This window comes from Aplidium turbinatum, chromosome 1 (genome assembly GCF_918807975.1).
Source record: "Aplidium turbinatum chromosome 1, kaAplTurb1.1, whole genome shotgun sequence".
Classification (NCBI taxonomy): domain Eukaryota; kingdom Metazoa; phylum Chordata; class Ascidiacea; order Aplousobranchia; family Polyclinidae; genus Aplidium; species Aplidium turbinatum.
In genome coordinates, this window is record NC_137472.1 from 33063830 (window position 1) to 33087237 (window position 23408).

The 23408-nt window shown below is 36.9% G+C and overlaps 3 protein-coding genes across 3 annotated transcripts in view; 1 reads left to right on the forward strand and 2 right to left on the reverse strand.

The window, feature by feature from the left end:
* Positions 1 to 921: 921 nt before the first annotated feature.
* Positions 922 to 23408, reverse strand: part of LOC145775363 (DET1- and DDB1-associated protein 1-like) — a 28142-nt gene continuing 5655 nt past the window's right edge. Inside the window, exons 3-5 of the mRNA XM_082586653.1 lie at positions 14304 to 14355; positions 2512 to 2573; positions 922 to 2342 (exon numbers count right to left, since the gene is read on the reverse strand). Of these exons, the coding sequence (XP_082442779.1) occupies positions 2181 to 2342; positions 2512 to 2573; positions 14304 to 14355 (276 nt within the window). The 3' untranslated portion in view covers positions 922 to 2180. The remainder of the gene's footprint in view (positions 2343 to 2511; positions 2574 to 14303; positions 14356 to 23408) is intronic.
* Positions 3654 to 11280, forward strand: LOC145776020 (uncharacterized). The gene is made up of 19 exons (XM_082587432.1): positions 3654 to 3944; positions 4018 to 4172; positions 4261 to 4342; positions 4688 to 4781; positions 5123 to 5316; positions 5839 to 5934; positions 6254 to 6343; positions 6571 to 6672; positions 6879 to 6953; positions 7226 to 7370; positions 7482 to 7645; positions 7745 to 7932; positions 8257 to 8327; positions 8590 to 8744; positions 9086 to 9169; positions 9650 to 9798; positions 10076 to 10190; positions 10328 to 10450; positions 10777 to 11280. Exons 1-19 carry the CDS (start codon positions 3654 to 3656, stop codon positions 11011 to 11013), a joined length of 2610 nt encoding a protein of 869 aa, XP_082443558.1. The 3' UTR covers positions 11014 to 11280.
* Positions 17009 to 18228, reverse strand: LOC145768392 (uncharacterized). The gene is made up of 2 exons (XM_082579878.1): positions 18184 to 18228; positions 17009 to 17998 (listed from the first exon to the last, which is right to left on the reverse strand). Exons 1-2 carry the CDS (start codon positions 18221 to 18223, stop codon positions 17295 to 17297), a joined length of 744 nt encoding a protein of 247 aa, XP_082436004.1. The 5' UTR covers positions 18224 to 18228; the 3' UTR covers positions 17009 to 17294.

The window sequence follows — 23408 nt, forward strand, 5'->3', positions numbered from 1 at the left end:
AGCTATTAAATTTCAACGTCCAGAGCATTCCGCTCTTTGCAAACACTCTATAAACTCAGACCATAAAATTACTTGGACCAACGCCACCATTCTTAAAACTGAAAAGGATTATACAAAAAGATTGTTCACAGAAAAATGGTACATAAACCAGAAGGCACAACATGCTCTTAACCAAAAAGATGGTCAGAATTTCCCCTCTGTGTACAACAAATTACTTTAACTTTACCTTTTCCATTCTCAGTGCGTCTTCTCTACCATTGTTATTGCTAATCCCATTGCTTTCTGTCTTGTCTGATGTCTTTTCAACGTTTCTTGACAGTGGCCCAATAGATACATAAATTTACGCTGCGGGAAGTAGCCTACTGGTTTTAGGCATTCACTGCATTTAGTTTAACCTCTAGGTATCTTGTTGCGTGTTTTAATTCTGATTCTTGCTGCTTTACTTTACTCATTTTATCAGTATGTTTTTGTGTTGTGCCATCGTTGCTGAACAGGTTGTATTAACCTGTTTTAGCCACCTTGATAAAGTCAGTCGTGCTGACTGACGAAACGTCGGAAAAAAAAAGCTAGTTATCATCTTTAACATCACGAGGTAACCTAGTAAATAGTCACCAGAAGAACGCAAATTAATTTTATTAGTGATTAAGGGTTAAATCTTTATCTTCGGACTGACAAAGCCTCAGATAGGTTGAAAAGAAACCTTTTATTTCGTCTGTTGCGAAAATAGTAGGCTATAGGCCTACGGTACAAATGCATTCAACAGAAAAGAAGTAGCGAAAGATTATTCCTGGCTATTTCACATACTTGTAGAGGCTTTGAACCACTGACGCAGGGCCGGTTACCGAGATTGACAAGAGATAAATACAACTCGTTTACAGAACAAAAATTTGAAACTTGTAATAACAACGAAGGATTTAATATTATTTTTTTAATTCGCGTTTTTTCAAGGTACAGCCTTTCTTTCAAAAAGTTTCGCCCTGTGGGCTAGCTACAATGTGAGAAAGTACAGCACAACATATGACGAAACAAAAGGTTATACACTAGCCTGTGATCACCTTACTGACCGGCTGCATTGGTGAGAGCCCTGGAAGGAAACTCAAAACGACGCCGGTTCGACACCGCTCAAGAGCATGTGGCTGTGTCTTTGGCAAAGCATGCCTGAAGGCGTCCACTTAATCTAAATCTTCAATCTCCGGGCGTAAGCCTGGATGCGACAAACAAAACCTTACAGAAAACAAAATCAATAAATAAACATCGATAATAATCAAAGCGAAGCATACCACTCTTCTTCATGCAATGTATTGAGCTGCTTTTAAATGAATCGACAGGTTTATTGTGGGACAAGATTAAAACTGCTACAACTGCATGATTCGCCTAGTTGGATTGCAATGCCATAATGCATCCAAAAGCAGCTTAAAGTACAGTTAACAAACGTGTCAAAACTACAAAAGCACGCCATGTTTTTGAAGTGCCAATGCAGCGGTGGATCTGGTAAAACAATTTCAAGGGGGACAACATAGCTTCGAAAAATAACAAATTACACGAGAACGTAAACAAAGTAAAAGAAGCACACATTCATGTGTAGGGTGATTGCACCCAGAAAAAATTGACAAATTTTACTTAACTTAGTTTCGGACGCTATTTGCATATTTTGTGGCCCAATAATGGTTTTTGTTTAAGATTGTAATACATTTGACGAAGTTTCTAAAACTAAACCGGGATTTCTGTAAAAGTTTTTACACTTGACAGAAAGATTTCAACGACTTGTTTTCAACGTTTGAGGGACATCTAACCAAATTTCCCCTATTAAGTCGATGATATATTATTGTGAACACGAGTGACTCGACTCGGCTAATTGTAATGAATGTGATTTAGCGAACTACAAATATAAGAACAAACGAAAAAAAGTACTTTGTTCTAAAGGTTTAACACAGCAATGTCGGTTTGCAGAGCTTTGCTCTACCTCCACACAACAATTTGTTCGTGACTGGCCTGACTTGCTGTGGCAGTTAAACATGGAGAGCTACCACTGTCACGGGTTGCAATGACCCAATGAAGTCAAACTGAACGAGCGGTGGAATGCTCTTACCCCACAAGAGCATTCGAAAAGTTAATGATTCTAATGCATAGGTCACGGCAACATAAAGATTTGGGACCGATGATCTTGTTTACAGGAGTCATCAATTTTGGTCTGAAAGTTGATCAGCCGCGGTGGAAGAGGAAGCGATGGAACCAATATCGTTATTCCGAGAAACTTTTCTTCTCGGCTCATCAGGATCTAAATGTGTTGTTACATCATCAGCAGAATCCACCTTCCTCTTCGAGGGGTCCGTGCTAGTGTTCTACAAGTGAGGAAGAGGAACATTAAATTGCTAGATTCGGACAAAAATGGGTTACGCATCTAGTTCTTCAATCCAAAACAGTAAGCCTATGAAGCAAAAATATCGGTAACAGATTCGCGTTTATAATAATCTATCAATATAATTCAAAAAGGTTATGAGAAAACTTTACTTTCTTGTCTCGCTGCTTGAAAAGATATCGCAGTAAAATGTTGCTTCGGTCCTTTTTAATGACTGAAAGACAAAACAATTCATTTAGAGATGTAGTCATACTAGTATGAATGCGTAACACAAGGTAAAACTACACTTCCGCCGTTAATCACCATGTAGAACTTCCGCAAATATACATTATCTTTGCGCTGCCACCTCATCCAAGACTATGTCTAATTGTCAAAGCGTTGTACTGTATTCTCCATAGCATGGTCCAAACCCAAATTAACAAGTCAAGATTTAAAAAAGGGGGTGGGAAAGCAAAGAAGCCAGTCTTCGTGTCCACCTTCAAGCAAGTCGTTAACACAATTTCGAATATCTTAGGTGAGAATAGAACAGAAAACCTTCTGATCGACAGACAGACAATCTTATCACGTTTCACGGGGCCAAGCAATTAACACGAGAAGTCTTCACATCATCTAACAAATGATGCTACGTTCGAAAAGGTCCAGCACTAAGCATTTACCAGTTTTATTTTGAAAATATCAAAGGGCATCAGCCGAAGACATTTTTCGGTTGCTGAATACTGTGATTGCAAAAAATTTCTTTTCATTGCAAATATCTGTAGCGTGTAGCCCACACCAAATTACTTCTCCGATTTATAGTTTTAATTCTCTAACTTTTAGTCAAGTTTCTAGTAAAAGGTTTGAGGTAAATTTTAATCAGACAATTGATTTCCAAGTTTTAAATCCGAGTACAATTTCAACCTCAAGGAACAGCTGCATTTCATCTATAACGTGAAGCAAAACATTTTGGCGCCAACAATTACTTCCTATTGGTGAAATGGCATAGCAAGCAAACAGAAATTTTTTTTTATCAAATTTCTTTCGCATTCAAGCAGAAAAAAAAATGCTATTGAACGCGCAAGGCTTCACTTTCTCTCAGTGACTACAACAATTAGAATATATTTTGACAAGTTTTGATGAAAAGTGCAAACAGTGTGCAACTGTGCATGTGCATTCTGCCTTTAAGATGTAGCTATAAACTTAACTAACGAAGTGTGTTTGTTTCTAGGAAGTCAGATTTTAAAATTTTTATGCAAAACTTCAGAATTTGTAGTAGGCTACTGGTAGTTACTGCAATTTTTATTAGGGTTAAACTAAAATGAAATTAGCAAAGAACTTTCTGCAGTTGCTGCTTGTAGCATCGGTACACGTATCACCACAGATCATAGCAGTTGATGAAGAAGGTCCGCTAGATGAGCCCGTCTTGACACCATTAAGTTTGCTCGACAGACCATGCGATAAAAAGTTGGGCATGGAAAGTGGGGATATCCCTGACGACAGTTTATCGGTTTCCGTGGCAGTGCCCGGTTTAAACTATGGAAAAGAACATGCACGTTTAAACGGTGCGAGCGCATGGGTCACATATGCAAAGCCAGACCAGTGGATTCAGGTAAGATTCATGGGCTTGTGCATACAGTAATTAAAAATAATAATAAGATTTTGACAAAATTGACCATTTCTAGATCGACTTGGACAAGCTGATGTACGTGAGTGGGGTGCAAACCCAAGGCCAGGTCATCGCTAGGTTTGGTTACCAACTGTGGGTTCCTGCTTACAAAGTTTTGTACAAAGAGTATCCAAGGCAATCAAACTGGTTGGCAGTATCTGAAGGTATCGGGTGAGTAAAACACAAGTATACCTTTGGTTTCAATAGTGGAATGTGCGTTTGCAAGTATTTATTGTTTAAAGTTACAAATGCTGTTTAGCGGTGGACCGTTGGTGTTTGACGGAAATACAGACACAAACACTATAGTAACAACCGTCTTTCAAGAACCTGTTCAAGCCCAGGTAAAACTATTGTAAATTATTGAAGACCACAAACTATTTAATAGAAACGTACCTACTTATGTTTTAAAAGACCGTTATTTTATCTTGCACTTTAACAAATAAATAAATTGCACAATAAATTTTTGAATAGATTGAGTTTCGTTTTTAGCAGCATGATCGTTGCTTACTTCACAATGTAGATACCAACGATCTGTTTTAGACTAAAACAGGTCGTTAGTATTTACACTGTGAAGTAAACTCGTTGATGTCAGCCAATGTTGGCACCGACAAATCGAGTCTTAAATAACGAAGAAATTTAGCTACACCATTGCACGAATATGAAATATAATCATTTATTTTATTAAGATAATTAAAATTGTTCCTGTGGCTTGGATTCCAAACAAAACGAGGATGGCGTTGAGACTAGAACTACTAGGCTGCAATATCGACACAGAATCAGGTGAGCAAGCACAGCAGTTGGCAGTCTAGTACAGACGGCTTTCAAATCGGAGACTGCGGCATGCTGTCGCCTCATAACTTTTTTTTAGTGATGAAGAAAAGGAAAATCGGTGGCATTCCTTATTACTTTAACACAATCATTTATTGTTTGATACAACATGATCACAAAAACATAACCTTATTTGGTGTGAATACCTCCTTTTGTTTATACTGGCACTTAACATACATTTTTGATAGAGTTTTGCCATCTGCAAAGAGAGCAACAATAGAATAGGCTATGCTTGGGAACCACTGATGCATAGTAGAATGGGTGCTAACTCTGAACTTGTTTATTAAATTTAGGTTGTGGAGGTCCTAGAACATTGACCAACCCAAGTGGGTTCATTGCAAGCATGAACCACCCGCAAAACTATGACAACAATGCGAATTGCCGATGGGACATCACAGCGCCGACTGGCCAAACTATAGTCCTTACATTTGAAGATCGGTTTGCGTTGGAGGCTAGCCCCAACAATTGCCGCTTGGAATACGTTGAAGTAAGAGAGTTTTAGATACTGGTGTTTAAAGTACACGCTGGAAAATATACAGAGAGTTTTATTGAAAAATTTCATTGGTCATAGCGAATGATGTCAGCAACTACTTCTGTTTGGACCAACGAATACCAGACACTATAAGCTATCACTGGTTGTGCAAAGGGATAAATGAAAATCACTGCTGTTGCTTGACTTGATGACGTTTAAGTTCTCAGGCCAGCGTCACTGGTGCGAGATTTGCTCTATCCTTTCACCATACCTTTGGCTTTTCTCGTCAAAAATACGCTACTAAAGGTAATGTCTTGCCAATTCTTCTGGGCTAGTACAAACACCATTAGTTTCTAAGTTTATACTTTGGCTATCCTGGTCAGAATTTCACACTGATCAAAACACTGACGTGACACTGCTAGTTATTGTTCAGCATTGTCAGATTGATTCATGTTCACAGATAGAAGCAAATGCAGAAGCAGTGGTAAAATCACCAACCGACGTGAACTCGTAAAAACAACCGTTTAAATGTTTCAGGTCCTAGACGTGATTGGACAAGTGGAACAATCGCTTGGAAAGTTTTGTGGCAAAATGCAACCGGGAACGTTCACTTCAACCTACAATAAATTGGAGGTTTGTTCACTGAAACGTGATAGCTACACACAACAGCTGCAACTGAAGTTATGCAAAGACAGGCATAATAATACGGCTTACTGGCCCAAGTATTCAGTAGATACAAGTCAGCCATGAATAACAACTAAAAACTCTCCACTTTCCATCTTAGAATTGGGTGACTTCCCCTTTGCAAAATCAAATCTGAAGACAAACACTCAAAAACTTGTAGAGCAACCGAGATTTCAAACAACTGTAATAAACTACCGTAGAAATGTAAAACTAAAATCTTCACTAAATTGTCATGTTGACTCTAAGGGTGCTTTTTTTGTGACGTCAGGTTCGTTTCATGAGCGATCATTATGAAGCTTACAGCGGATTCCGAGCAACGTACCAGTTCGTTAATGGATCGGGATGCGGAGGTCCACAGGTAACTTATGCCAAGAACGTTTAATTGAGATTAGTGGTTAATTTAAACCTTTAAGTTTAAGCATAATTGCCACATATCGAAAATAGGTCATTCTGAAGAGTAAAAACTAAAATCCGAAACGAAGCAACTGCTTGTATTATATAAAAAAGATGGCACTAGTCAAAACGCGTGAGTTTGAAAAATTGAAACAAAGGTGATGAAAAAAAGGTGATGTCTATGCTTTCCAGATATTACGTGATCCTAGGGGTAGCATACAGTCCATGAACTACCCTCAAAACTATAACAACAACGGAAACTGCTTGTGGGATATTTTCACCGATAATGATAAGGTAAGATATTCTATCGGCAAATCGTTTGCGTAAAATGACGTTAAATTATATTTGAAGATTGTTTTTTCGTAGATTCATCATGTTGGCTTATGATTAAACCGGAAATTGGGTGAGACTAAACTTTCAAAATAAAACGTTTTGTAAAGTGACTTGGTTGAAACTTTTCACGGCTTGTTCTTAAGACTAACTGCAATTATTCTGAACAGCTAATCGAATTAAAGTTCACAGACATGCAAATAAGGAAAGGATTTCCAGATAACTGCTTGGATGACAGCGTACAGGTAGGGTACACAGTAACACAATGTTGAAATGGTATAAAATTTATTAGTCTCAATTTGAAATTGTTTGTGTATGAGCCGCATCCAATTCAGTTAGAGTTGCCGTTGAGCAATTAAGCATCTTCAAGAAAAGTATCCATACAGTCAAACTTCGATACTACAGCACCTTGCTATTATGCCACTCTCGCTACTACAGTATATAATTTTTGTGTCATCTTGAATTGATAGACACTCAAGAATCCTAAAACCACAATACCTTTATTTTTCAAATGTAGATAACTAACATTGGAAAGGGCGTGAGAGAAGGGCGTTTTATTGCAGTCGAAAGATATTGTGGAAAAACAGTCCCACGAAATTTCATTTCCTCATCAAACCAACTGAGAATCACGTTTAGAAGCAATGGAATATTCACGGATAAAGGTAATAAGCATTTTGCTATATAGATTGAAAATATTGATTGAATAATAATTCGCAACACAGTTACATCTTACAACTTTTAGAACGGCAACTAAGCTTTTGAAATTACTTTAGGTTTCCGTGCAACATATACAACAGTGCCTGCTTCTGGCTGTGGGGGGAAAAGAGACTTAAGTGGGCGAACAGGAACAATACACTCGCTTAATTATCCACATAGATACACCAACAGCTTAAGATGTGAGTGGAACATTCAAGCAAATAAAAATGAAGACATTAAGGTAAATACATTATTGTGTATTCAGCGAAAACTGTTCAGCTTCGCAATTGATTGGAATGCTTCGCAATCTGAATCGGTGCTACCGGTACTTCTTTTGCAGATAACGTTTTTAGACATTGATTTGGAAGAGCACAGCGACTGTGAGTACGACCACATATCCATATACGATGGCAGAAGTGAACGCCACTTGCTGGGAAAGTACTGCAACAAACTGAACTTGCAGCCACTTATGGCTCACAGCGGTGACATGAAAGTTGTCTTCGTGTCTGACATGTATAATCCAAGAAAGTAAGTTTCCATAGCGAGTAACTGGTGCACTGCAATAAACTGCAGTTCTCATGTGGGAACTGACAAGTAGCTTACAATCAGACACACATTGACGAGGGCCATATTTTCCATAGTAGATTGCAAATATACACGCCTTATATTGAATGTTAACGCTCAGCATGTTCATTTGTTCAAGTTTGTTGAGTGAACTTCAAAATGATTATTTAATACTGCAAATCATGTAGTCACAGAATGGTTACTTTCCTTACAAAAAGAAATGGGCTCATAGATTGAATAACAATTAAGAGCTTGCAGTTTCCAACAATTTCCTGTTTTCCGTTTCAGGGGTTTCGAAGCATCTTACGTAATTGTACCACAAGCTACAAGGGTGATATCAACCACAGCAATATTACAAAGTGAATATTACTGATAGCTTTGTATATTAGTGACAGTGTGTAATATAATATGAAATGGACTGTTGAACAGCTTCGACTTTTTATCCACCCAAGGGTATGCACTGCACAGGTGTCAACATGCAGATGCGTAATCAAACTGAGAATGTTAACAAATATAAACCACTTCAATAAAATCAAAACAAGAAAATCAAACCTTCTGTCAGAAAGTAAGCAGAAAACAATGTTTTATAGCACGACATAAACGTTTATGTTATCTTCCAAGGAAACACGCCGAAGCTACCGACTGAAGAGCGGGTTGAAGAAAAAATACGAACGACAGCACCAGCGGGTTTGCTGACAACATCCAATGAAGAAAGAGCAACACAAACGATTATCACAACTTCAATGCGATCAAGCACAGCCAAAAGTGTAACTCAAGTATGGATTCAATTGAATCGATAACTTGGTTTGTCATGTAAGGAAAAAAAGCTTTACAGAGCCTACTGAACTAAAAAAGTATGCTGTGGAAATACTGTATAATATAAAACGTTTCATTTATAATGAAAGCAGTAATTTTGCAACAAAAGTAATACATGATGCAGTGCCCATCTGCAGATGTTGAATCAATATAAAAGAACCAACTTTCTGATAGGAAAAGTGATGATTTACCTACAACATTTTTTGTGCGAGAATGTCAAAATAAATTAAATTACCGTACCGGAATTGCGGTACTTGGCACGTTTCAGAAAAAAATATAACTTTATCTCATTACAAAACAGACAACATTCAAACCTATGGAGATCACCACTACGAGAAAACAGAGTGCTGAGGATCCGAACGCCGTAAATGCTGTAGTGACAGGGGTAAGTTGTAGACACAAAAGTACGAGCCACAAAATAATAATTTTACTCTCATTGAGGTAATACATTCAAAGGTATTAGAATTAATATTTCTCATCATTAATTGTTGAGTTAGTTGACTTTTTTCTTGCTCGTGGTGATGATGATGTTAACTGCAGTAAATAGTAGAACGATGCAACAAGGTACACTTCCCTTTACTGTCACATCGGCTGAAAGTGAGGTGTTTGTAAAATATGCTATGTTCATCCTTGGAAACCACAGGAGATGGTTGAGCGCCATAGTTTTCACGTCATACAAAGCCCTACAGATGTTGGCATTAAAGCTAAAAGCATCAATATTTACCTCTGGAAAATGAGTCTTGCACTGCATTAACTAAAACTTTTGTCAAAAACATCATATCAGCTCCAAGTTAGATTATTAGAATCTTGAACAAACTTTAATGTCAACACATCATCCCATTAAATAGTCTTCTCTATCTGATAGGAAATGGCAAAGTGGATTTTGATTGGTTTGGCTTCTGTGGCAGGATTGTTGATTGTACTTGTGTTTTTTGGAATGGTTGCATGCTGCAAACAAACATTTTTAAGATCCAACGCCAGCATGCATGGATCCTTCAAAAATGGAAGTTCTGGGTATGTTTTTTGTGTATAAAAACTTGGTGAAGGTGTCTTATCGAGCTGCCATCTACACTCAGCTACCGAAAAAATAAGCATATAAAATTCCCAATACAGCAGCGCCTAATTCTTAAAACATAGCAAGAAGATTTAAAGATGATAAATAAGCATATGTTTATTATGTTGATAAACCCCATTAGTCGCAAAACAAATGAAAATGCTCAAGTAATGAGTCCTGCATAAATGGATGGATAAGTTTAAGAACAATTTGACATTATGATTCGCATTGTCACAGAGTGATGCAAAATCATGCCTACGACTTTTCGATTGCTTCAACCAATCACAGCGTACGATCCCGCCAAGTTGAACTACCCGAATCCTCACAAGTATCTGAGAGTTTTAGTCATCAGGTAAAGCTGAACTTATGAAGAATATATAGCTGTTGCATGTACTAGGTCTACTTGCTTATAAGAATCAACCACATGTGACATTTTTTATTACCACGTCATAAATCAAGGCATACGCTCAGTTGCTACTAAATTTGAAGGGAACGCTGCGGCATGCTCCAAGTAGAGACAGTCACATTTACTTTTCGATTGACGACTACTGCAACAATAAGAAATCTACCCCTACAACATCTATCAAGCCACCTGAGCCAGGAAATATAAAGGTAAATAAGAGATAATGCTCTGAAACAACACCAAAAAACTGAAGTTAAAACCAATAAAATTCCAGTTATCCTGTAACTGAAACATCCAACATAATTTATAGCATAACGTTTGAAAGCAAAATGAACAAATTTTACAATGGTGACTTGAAGCTGTAGGCCTACTGTTTACATCATACAACAAAAAAAATCAGAAAATGTAACAAGAGTTAAAACATTTCTCCAAACTCTATCAAATAAAATGTATTTGACTGCAAACAACGTTGTATTAAAAAGGAATTATTCACGAAAAAAGGAAAGGAATAATTCTTCACCATCTATTTGCATAGGTTCACTTTGTCAAGCACAGACAAGGCTCCAGCAGTCACACCAATGCTGAAAGCGATGGATCTGCTACGACAGCACACTCCGACGAAGAGGTATTTTACGATGATGAAGAATGTTTTTGTCGTGACAATGAGACAGAGACATGGCCCAAATCATCATCAAATAATGAAGAAAAACCGAAAATAATGGTGGCAAATATCTTGTATGAATCTGCAGACAGCGTTGATTGTGTTGAATAAACCGAGTGTTGATCTATTGCTGAAGGAAAAAAAGCCTTGCAATGAGAATATGCATTGAGCTAAAACACAGAACGATATGAAATGCTTGAAGAGTTTCAAAACTTGAAGCAAAAACAATGCAGTCAAAAAATGCTCACTTCAACAAACTGTAGGAGATTGTGGCTGAATGGCTATAAGGTGAATGTAAAACTATTTCAAAGACTTTTGCTATTACTGTACTCATTGAAATTGTGAGTAATGCTGAAATTTGCATTGTAAAATCATCCAAAGCGTGATACATTTACATAGACAAAAATAGAAAAGTAACAAATCACTACAGGTGAGTTAATAGTTCAACTGTAAAAAGAGATTGCAAGCCATCCAACAGCTGTCAAGTGTCAACCATTTACTCCAGTAGAATGTAGATCATTGTTATACATTCAATTATTTAAAGTGTCATAGTTAGAATGAATGTTGCAGTGAAATAGTTAGCAAAAAGCAAATAGTCAGTGGGTGAGCAAGTGATCAGTCTTGTTTTGGTAGAGATAAGAACAGTCGGTTTTGATACATGTCAGTTTATTCAGTTGAAAACAGCTGACTGATGCTTGAAAGGTTGTTTTGTTGATTTAATACCCATTGCAATTACGGTACACGACATCTGGGCGAGTCCAACTGGGCCAAACCCACTTGGGTGAGACCATGTGGGCGACGACCCAAGTGGGCAACAGTAGCAAAAGTTTAGCCGTTCGGAACGGTAGTGACCTATATAATTTATCTAGTTGCTTTGCAACTTATTATTGCAAAATAATTATTTTACAACAGCGCAAAAAACTTGAAAAAAAAAACTTTGCAATTTCAAAACAAACAGTGTGAGTGTGAGCGGCGTTTTTCTACATTAACTCTGTTTTCATACCGAATGGCCCGTTTCGGTGAGTCCGATTCGGTGAATCCGTTTCGGTGAGTTCCATATTCGGTGAGAGCCCCTTTGTCGCTTCTACCTTTGCTATGTTGACGTGTATTGTTTTTCATATGATGGTCAGAAATAAAAACAACTCAATTGAACTGACACAACGAATTTTAATATAATAGTTCAAACATTTTATTTTTATTCCTTTCTGCACGATTTCAACGTTTAACGATGTAAAAACGGCAATTATAATTAGGCTACGGTACCCGATAATACACTTTCAAAAATAAAATTTCAAAAACTCGCCGAATAGGGCACTCGCCGAAAAAGATAGAGTAACTTACGCTGCTGGAATAGCCACGTAACTATTCACTGCAATATTAAGTAAACCAGCTAAATTAGATGCGCTATTTTCGAAGAGGTCTTCCCGCTGTGAGATCAATTATGATTCAACAGAACGCATTGTTTTGTTCGCAATGTGTGAGAATTAAATCGAAAACCGATAAAAGAAAAGGTATTTAATGGTCTTGGCTGCAGATATTGCCTGCAATAACGACATCTCTTACCGCTATTATTACCTAGCTAACCTGGCATCATTGTTTTATGCGACCGCTTAGGTTTGACATCGACTTCAACGATCATGAAATGTTACGTAATAAGAACGATTATATCCTACACGCAAAAATAAAAAAATCGAATTCTTAAAACAGCTCTTTCTGCTGTTTGTCTTGTGAGCTTTGCATATTGCTCAACAGAGAGAGAGAGAGAGAAGTTCTTTTATTTGCATCAACAGCACATGTGGAAAAAACAATACAAGATTACAATGTGAACTAGGTTGTTTTAATGTTTGCTGTATAAAGTTTAGAATTGACAAGAAAACATTAAATTTGAAATTTAAGTTCGAATCACTTGACACGTAGGTCGCAAACCGAATTTATTACTATTAGAACCGCTGCTTGAAACGATTAGTTTTACGCATGCAGTACGAATAGTTCTAAAATTTTTGATATTGTTAGCTCATAATTGAAACAGTTGGAAAACAAGCCGATTCATTTCCTTTTCGTGCGGGTGAATAACAACGATCAAGACAGTGAAGTTATCGAAATAAAACGCAAAAAATCATGATTTCAAGCAGAGTGGAAACCCGCTATCGGTTTTATTAACTTCGTATCGCACGTTTTGCTTACCTTCAAAGCGTCAACAACGGCGAAATGTTTTCTCTTGTGTTTTTTATCGAAAGTCTTTACAGTCTTTTATCGAATACCGTATATACTCGAGTATAAGTCGAGATGTTCGCAAGTGAATTTCACCTCAAAAAGACAGCTACTTATCTATACACGGGACAAGCTATCGATCAGCTGCTGTTTTGAGGGCAAGAGCAACATAAGATATTTTTCGCTTTCGGCACTCTTTAAGTCCGTTTAAATGATCTAAATCTCTTTCGCGAAGTGTTTTATCTTTGAAACACCACTTGTAATAACCATTTTTGTTGCCCCTGGTTAGTGGTTAGATCTAAACCCCACTTATTTAAAGCTTCGATAATTTCAACTACAAAAGAAACAATATTGTGAAATAAAATACAACATTCTCTAAATAAAGAGAAGGCGTCGTTGGATTTGGAATTTTGTAATAGTTGAGGATTATATTCTAAGTTTGCATACAGACGGTGACGTAGGATACATGTCGATTTTATGTGAGCAAACATTTCAATTTAATATCATAGTTCAAACATTTTGTGCTAAATTTCATTTCAATTTATTTTTCTTTTTCGGAATGCAAAAGAAACGAAATTGTGGAATAAAATACAAAATATATACAATCCAAAACTGTAGCCGAATAGGGAACTAGCCGAATCGGACTAGCCGAAACGGGCCATTCCGAAGAAAGAGAATATGAATATGACATCATAATCAACATGACAATAAAATAAACGAAACAAACTAAAGACGTACTGAAACAATCCCTTTTTACAAATCAAAATGCGGCAAATCCGAAGGCGCCACTTTAAACAGGTCACGAGTCATGCGCTTTTTAGGTCGCAAAAACATATATAAAAGAAGTTTGTTTAGTATAGCAGCGCTCATAAGATCGCAAGAAAGCAAACATCAAACCTATTAAAGCCTAATTGCTGCAGCGACGGTAAACGCAGTCTTTGTGAGAAAGACTGACCATTGCGAACATACATATTCAATGAAATCTGTTTGAAAACTCTCGCCCACCCAGAATTCCTCTCTTCTAAAAAAAAAACGATGCATATGCGTCTAGCCTACAAGAATATCTAATTTTTATTACATGTACCTAATCTAGATGATATCTTCTTTTTCTTACAACACAAACTAGTTTTTAAAAAACAAATTGAAAACCAAAACTGCCAAACAATCAATTCGGTAATATAAATAGTTACCTTGTTGGGGTGTGTTGTCTTTAGTTGATATGTACAGAGATAGTGTTTTTTTCTGAAACAGAAATTCATTTTGCCGACTACAATATTTTATTGTAATTACTTACATCTAAAAAAATACAATCAGTTGCTGTGTTAAAGTGAGTTCATGTGTTGAAGTGAAAGGTTTCAACCAGGCACCAATGCTCTAAGTAACGTTGGTGTTACGCCAAATGCCCATTTGCATAATAAAGCTATATCTGAGCAAAAAATCTAATTGCGTGCTTCAAGATGAACATGAAGGTTGATTTCCTTGACTTTTTGTCCACTAATTGGAATCTTCCAATGCCAGGCATAAAACCCAATATGGCAAAAAATGTTGTTGAAACATATAATAAACATTTTGTTTTACTCTTTCCACATAAACATGGGCTGGCAAGACACAAAAAATACAGCTTTTTCTAAAAGAATTTTGCTGCATAAAAAAAAGGTAGAAGAGAATATATACATTGCAAGTTATTGTCAATAAATTCTATAATACAACATGATTTCGCAGCTTTAAAAATTAAAGACACACGCAAAAAAATCACCTGTTTTGCAGCTTTTCTGAGATGAGTCACTGTTAGTCACAGTCACTGTTAGTAGTTTTTTGCTTGTATGCAATAAGCATAATATGCTGCTTTTAGGGGCAAATATTATTTTCTTGCATGATGATGATAATTATGTGCCTAGCCCTAATCTGATGCAGATGTCGGCGATCATGGTCTTTCAAAGTTCTCTTTCATTTGACATCCTTATAAAATCGGTAGTTTTGATTGTTGTGTTTGCGGCCCATTGGTTCAAGCTGTTTAAATAAGTTTATCTTTGCTTCTGTTTCTTCGTATCATGCCCAACAGTGCAAATTTTTCCAAATCTACAATCTTCATGCCTGTGAATATGCACTATAAATTCTGTCTGGCGCCTTCTAACTGCTGTTATTATTCTCCTTTCTGTTTTTTGCCAATTCCAGAACTTTGTCACTATTTATCTTTTCAATCTAAGAGATCTTCAACATTCTTCAGAGAAACTAGATTTCGGCAGCTTCTAATCTTTTCTTCATTTCGTTACTTATCGTTTTGAGGTGTCCGACAAATTGTTCGTAAGCAATTGTTCGTAAAACGATTGTTCGTAAAATTAATTCTTTGTAAAACAATTCTTCCTAAAGCATGTTTTCGTGCATGCAGTTAAAATTTGATGTATACGAAGAAATGCTTTACGAAGAATTGTTTTACGGATTTCATTTTACGAAAAACAGTTTACGAACAATTGTTTTACGAACAATTGCTTACGAACAATTGCTTTACAAACAATTGCTTACGAATAATTTGCCTATAACCAATTTTAAAACTTTAATTCTCATTTTTGTAGTTACGTTGCGATTTTTGAAGACTGTGCTCATTTTATTGAAGGTGGTGTTTCAAATATAAAATACTTTGCGAATGAGATTTAGATCATTTAAACGGACTTAAAGAATGCCGAAAGCGAAAAACAGCCTATGTTGCTATTGCCCGCAAAACAGCAGCTGCTCGCATGGCTTTCTCTGGAACGTGAACTACTACTGAGATGCGCACTGCACGCACGCTCACAGTCACACACTCCTTATCTTCCCATGCGTGAGGAGCAACTTCAAAGTCAAAACGGGTAGTAGCGAAAAAGCGAATGCGAGGTTGAATCTTTATTCTCAATTCACGAGTTATCCAAACGTCCGTTAGATTTTTTGTGACTTCAAACATGAAATCGATTTTAGCAAACTTTATTGCGTTGAAACTACGACACAACAAACAATTATGTGAATACAGCTTAAAGAAAAAATGCATTTTTCAAAACTGTCATCCGTGTTTTACTTCAATAAGCACTGTATTAATGTATATCTCATACACTCATCAATATACACTCCTGCACTGTCGTACATACTCAAGTATAGGCGATCTCGTGTATAAGTCGAACCCCTACTTTCGAGCTGAAAATCGACGATATTTTCTTTTCCTGTGTATAAGTCGAATAGCTTATTCCCGACACTACCATTCGATGGTTCATCTAAGATTCTAAGTATTGGCATTGACATACGGTATGGAAATTTCAAAGTAGATCGTAGAGTAACTTACGCTGCTGGAATAGTTACGTAACTATTCACGGCTATATTAAGTAAACCAGCTAAATTAGACGAGCTATTTTCAAGAAGGTCTTACCACTGTGACATCAATTATGATTTAACAGAACGCATTGTTTTGTTCGCAAGGTGTGAGAATTAAATCGAAAACCGTTAAAAGAAAAGGTGTTTAAATAGTCTAGGTCGCAGATACCGTATTGCCTGCATTAACGACGTCTCTTACCGCTATCATCACCTAGCCAACCTGACATCATTGTTAGGGTGCACCATTTGCCGAAAATTTTTGATAAATGAGCCTAACTTTTTTTTTATATGTGAGGTTAGCTAAAAAAATGACTTGTACAAAATTTCACCCCGATTGAACAAAGTTTAGACCCCCCACCCGGCCCTTAATTTTGGATTCCAATGTCATTTTTTCAACGTTTTTGCCACTAGGTGGTGCTATGTTTATGCTACACGGATGGGGTTACTTTTAAAAGATGGCCCTTCAATTTCCTCATCATATTAAAAAAACATTTTTTTAAATCAGTCAAGGAGTCGTCGAAAAATGGGTAAATTGATGTTTTATTTCAGTCAGAACACTGTAGTACGACATCTAGTGGCTAAAATTGAATTCAGCATATCTGCTGAAGTTCTTATCCAAAAAAGATAAAATTGGTATATAGACCCCCATTTTCGAGGGTGGAGAGTCCATTTTTGCTGTTTGTTTTGCACATTTAGGACACTAGATGACGCTACAGAAGTCTTTAATATAATACAATGACACTTTTTTGAAAGTTAATAAGTTTTAAGTATGGTTAAAGTACAGTCAAACAATAAAGCACAAATTAGTATGCAAGCTGAAAAAACAATTCTGGTTGAACAATTTATAGGCACAGAAACCACGATGAAGATTTAGTGTTCTTATTTCTTTGATTAAGTAGAAGTTTTCTGGAATTTTCCACGACTTGTAGTATCTTTTGGTAGCGATCCTCTTTTTGTGCAGCTCCATGGAAGTCTTGTGCCAGTTTAACACCTCGCTCTGCTGCATCATTGACTACTCTGATGTTGTCCACCACATGTTTTGCATTTGTGTAGGCTTGGTTGCTGTTCCATGTCTTAACAGGTTGCTTTAAAAACGATGTGTCAATTCTTAAAACATTGAAAAATACCCAACAATCAACGCCAATGTATATTTCTAAATCTGAAAAAGTATCCTTCGGTAAATTTGAAAACTTTGGTTTTCCAAATCCAGAACCAAATCTGTTCTTACACACACCATCATTTTCTTTAGAAAGCAATTTATTGGCCATTGTTTGCTTGGTAGAATCTTTTATATTGTTGCTGAAGAAGGTCAATGGGACAAGTTCTTCGGTCAGATACCACATGTGCTTCCCAAATCGTCGAAGAGCTTCATTTGCGATTACTTTATCCATGCTTTTGTATTCTAGGAATGAATGAAGGAGAAGTAGATCGTTTTTAGGAGCGCTGGATGGTATAGGAGCAGTAAGCCACCATGGAATGTAGCAAAACACAACAAATTTCACAAAACGTTGAAGCTTCTCCAATTGATCTTTGCCAAAAATTTTCCCTAAAAACAAATTTTGATTATGTAAAATTGTCGACTATGCATAGCAGTTGTATAAGCAAAACTAGGACTTAAAATTTGTTGCAGCATAATATACTAGTTTTCATACCTTTAGGATGGAACCTTTCTTAACACACCAGTTTGTAATTAACCATTTGAAATATTATGTTTCCCTCTCACAAACATACCTTTTAAGTTGTTGCTAATACTGGATCCTAGCAAGTCCATTTTGACTGAATATAACAGTTTTGACATCCAGCGTGCCTTGTGTAAGGCACCAGGTCTATTGAAAGATTTAAATTTTGCTATTGTTGAGGTATCTCCAAGATAGAGCAAGGTTAACATGACCAACTCTTTGTAGTCCCCCCTACTGCATGGCTGTTGCAGATAATTGTAACAGAGGTTGACAATTTCTTCTCGTCTTGAAGCTAAATTTTTCGGAATATTTATATACTCGAGGTCTTTGGTTGAAGAAGGAATAGCAGGAAAGAATTGCTTGAATCTATTGAAGAGAGATATTTCAGGGCTCTTCGATACTTCAATTTGTAGAATATCCCAAACATGGCTCAAAATTATTTCACCTACATGATGACGACATGCGAACCAAAGTAAAGACTTTAAAATGACATTTTGCAAGGCCACGCATGCCGCCGTTTGAGCTCCGGTATTGGAACTAGTGGTATCAAATACCATTCCAGACAAACTGTTGCGACAGTCCCATATTTTGACCAGATTTAGAGATGCGTTGGCAATGAGGGTACCTGCAGAATCGGAAGACTTATGAGAAATAGCTGGTACACCCAACAGTTTTGTACCTCCAACACCAGATAAAAGAATAGGTAATCTTTCAACTTTTGTTGTGTAACTTAAGCTTAATCTGGAAGGATCTCCGACTGTTGTAGTGATAATTTCATGCATCACAGCTGAAATAGCAAAAGACAAAACTTTGTTGCGTACTAAGGCTTGGACTACTTTCGGTGTTTTCAGTATATCAGGAGGGATATGGACAATTGGACATTGACTCCGATTTTCACAGATCTTGTGTGTTTCCTGATGATCCGAGTGGAGGAGGAATTTTGATGAAATTCATTATCATCATCTGTGCTTGTGTCCGTAGTAGTGCTGTCACTGAGCACAATAGAGGCAGAGTGGGCTGCATCTACTTCATGCTGCTTTCTTCTTTTAGCTTCTTGGTCATTTCTGGTCTTCTTCCTCTTGACACAAACAGCCATTGTCCTGTCCTTTCCAGCTAGCGATGCTTTTCGATCTGACATCATTGATTCCAAAAAAGCTTTGTCCTCATTATTGGTCATCAGTTTCAATACGTTTCTTGGCCAAAACTTCATGGTTTTTTCTTTTATTCTTTTCCTAAAATTGTTGATTCTTTCTTTAGGTTTTCCAGATTTTCGGGCACTTACTTTGATCTTTAACCAACTTTCAAACTCTCCCAATAACTTTTCTACAGCTTTAGCTATTTTTTGCTTATGAACAGTAGGTACACCAGCTTTCTCAAAAAAAGGAATCACAGAATCTACGGTTTTGTTCGCAGCCTCTCGTTTAGAAGATACACTTGGACATACACGATGTGCCAAGTAGCAAAGAAGGACTTGATGCTCGGTTGGAAGCCTACTTGCATTGATGCATTTGTCATCTTCTGTTACAATTGTTTCAAGAATAGATTCTCTAAAGCTAGAGTCAGACATAACAAACCAGTGTTACGATATGTATAGTTTTAGGATAAACCTATTAATAATTTCCTGTAAAAACGATAAAAGTTTATGGCAACAATTTAAATGCATTTGAAGTTTGAAACTGAGCATTAAGCCCTCTAGTGGCCAAATAATGCAAAGCAAACGGCAAAAACGGACTCTCCACCCTCGAAAATGGGGGTCTAGATACCAATTTTATTTTATTTGGATAAGAACTTTAGCAGATATCCTGAATTCAATTTTCGCCACTAGATGTCGTACTGCAGTGTTTTGACTAAAATAAAACATCAATTTACCCATTTTTCGACGACTCCTTGACTGATTTAAAAATAAATTTTTTTAATATGATGCGGATATTGAAGGGCCATCTTTTAAAAGTAACCCCATGCGTGTAGCATAAACGTAGCAGCACCTAGTGGCAAAAACGTGGAAAAATGACATCAGAGTCCAAAATTAAGGGCCGGGTGGGGGGTCTAAACTTTGTTCAATCGGGGTGAAATTTTGTACCAGTCATATTTTTAGCTAACCTCACATATAAAAAAAAGTTAGGCTCATTTATCAAAAATTTTCGGCAAATGGTGCACCCTAATCATTGTTTTATGCGGCTGCTAAGGTTTGACATCGACTTCAACGATCATGGAATGTTACGTAATAAAAACGATTATATCCTACACGCAAAAAAAAATTGATATCTTAAAACAGCTCTTTTTGCTGTTTGTCTCGTGAGCTTTGCATATTGCTCAACAAGTGCATAAAGTTTAAAATTGGCAAGAAATCGTTAAAGTTGAAAATTAAGTTTGAATCACTGTGAATAAATGTATTTAAAACGTTTACTTCGGACGACGCCATTTCATACTCCGTAATCTACATCGGCAATCATTTTGCCGCAGGAAAAATGCGTTCATTTTGAAAACTGCCGAGCTGGAAACAACAGCTTGTCCCGTGAATAAGTTGAACCTGTCTTTTTGAGGTAAAAATCACTTGCGAACATCTCGACCTATATCGTCACCTCCTATACTCAAGTATAACGGTATTCGATAAAAGACTATAAAGACTTTCGATAAAAACAGAAGAGAAAGCATTTTGCTGTTGTTAAGGTAACTTTCAAGTAACAATAACTTTGAAGATAAGTAATTAGCAAAACGAGGTGAATAAAACTGATAGTGGGTTTCCACTCTGCTTGAGATCATGATTTTTTTTGCGCTTTATTTCGATAACTTCACTGTCTTGATCGTTGTTATTCACTCCCAAGAAAAGGAAACAAACCGGCTTGTTTTCCAACTGTTCCAATTATCAGCTAACAATATCAAAAATTTTACGACTGGGTGTACTGCATGCGTAAAACTAATCGTTTCAAGCAGCGGTTCTAATAGTAATAAATTCGGTTTGCAACCTAGGTGTCAATATAATCAAGACAGTAAGCTTAATCAGAGACTATTTTAATTGAGTAAAATAGCGTTATGGTTATGACGTCATCACCTTTCTCGCCGCCCAAGGTTTGAAAAGTTGGCGCCTATGGTCTGGTTTAACTACCTTCCCCATGTTTTGTTTATAGCGATTCTGAATTCTTCTTTTAAAATAGCCATGGGTTTGAAGATGCCTGGTTTTTGTTTTTGGCATTTGTCGTAAAACAGTTCTTCAATGTATTTACACCAACGTTGTAAAATGTCTTTTTCATCAACAAAACTGTTCCATCATTTGCCTTGCTGCTGCTTGCTTGTGTGTAATACCTCTTCTTTTCTGTTACCCCTTTCACCTTCTTGTGCAATGTGCATATATTATATATATTTACTATTTTTGATTTTGACAGTTTCAATTTCTTTACATTGAATATTTATTCAAGTTTCTTTAGCTTCAACACACATATTTTTAATTTTCTTGTTCACAATTTTGTATCTTTATTGTTCTTTCTTTGCTTTTCCCTTTCTTCCATGAGGTCAAGCATTTCGGTACACAACATCTGAGCGAGCCCAACTGGGCGAACCCACTTGGGAGAGACCATGTGGGCGACAGCCAAAGTGGGCGACTAGCAACTAGATAGCAAAAGTTTAGTCGTTCGGAACGATGGTGACCTATATAATTTATCTAGTTACTTTGTGGCGTTACGGTTTATTGTAAAACTTAAGAGAAACTCCTCAGAAAAGAGACAAACGAATGGCCAAAAAGTGATTGACATCAGTTATGAACGCTTCCTAACCGTTATCAAAACTTGTCAATCGCAATACCGCAATTTACTGCAGTAGTAGCTACTGATTTGCATGTGGTTAGTACAACAAGCTGTGTCCTCTGCTACTAAACTTCAACTGATATTTTTTAATCCGAAGGCTCTAGACGCTGCGTAGGCGCATCAGCAGTTTACAGAACACATCAAGACAGTCATTACATTTTAAGACTTGAAGTCACACAAAATCAGAACTTCGCAGTGGTTGCCAGATGATTCTGCTGCCTGTCGCTCATACCAAAAAATGTTTCAACAAAATGCACCAGCAGCATCGGTATTGCGACTGACAAGTTTCGATAACTGTTAAGGTTAGGGAGCGTTCATAACTGGCGTCAACCACTTTTTGGCTATTTGTTTGTCTCTTTTCTGAGGGGTTTCTCTTAAGCTTCATGATAAACCGTGACGCCGTAAAGCAACTAGAGAAATTATATAGGTCACCACCGTTTCGAATGGCTAAACTTTCGCTACTGCCGCCCAGATGGTCGTTGCCCAAGTGGGTTTTTCCCAGTTGGGCTCGCCCGGATGTCGTCTACTGAAGAATTTCAGATGACATCCATTTCTTTTGTTTCTCAGTTGTGACTAGTGGTATGAACTCTTCCAGTGATTCTGATACGCTATTTTTAAATTGTTCTAGTAGTTTAATTGTTGTTGTTAGACTTTCAAGTGACTCGTATTTATTTTTAACTGAGACAGAAAATTTTGTTTTTAGTTCAGGATTTCTACATAGTACATCAATTGCATATTTTGGGTTTGGCATAGTTTTCTTGCATCTCTTGAGCTTGACCCTAAGGGAGCAGACAACTGAAACATGGCCACTATTGCAGTTTGCACCAGGTATTCATTTTGATGATAGAATGGCATTACGAAACCGCTTTTAAGCAAGAATATAATCGATCTGATTTATCTAATCTATCACCAGGGCTTCTCCTAGTCTTTTTTCTTTTTGGGTAATTTTCCAACCAGGTATTAGTGATTATGTAACCATTACCTTTGCACCATTCAACGTTTCCCTCTGTTGTTCATTTCACCAAGACCATGTGGGCCCACTCTATGTTCAATTCTACTTCAGCAATAAAATCCTCCATAAGGATTTTAATGTCTTGTGATTTTAATTGTTTGATGGCACGTTCAACGACATCATATCATATAATCATGTTTCTATATCACCCCAATCGTGACCTGATATTGGGGCATACGTTTGGACTATACCAATGTCAAAAGGTTTAGCACTTAGTTTAACAACTATTACCCTGTTTAATACAGACCAAAAGCCTTTGAAAGTTGTAGATGTAACAGGATCGAGTTTAATGCCAACACCTCTGTGATGTTGATCAATTCCTGGATATAAGATTTTGCAGCCATCCAATGTAGTTGTGCCTGTCCAACAAACTTCTACTAAGCCAAAAATATTTATGTTCATTCTTTTCATTTCCTGCATAACCTTAAAGCAAGTTTTCCCTTTTGATGCAGAGTACGCGCATTC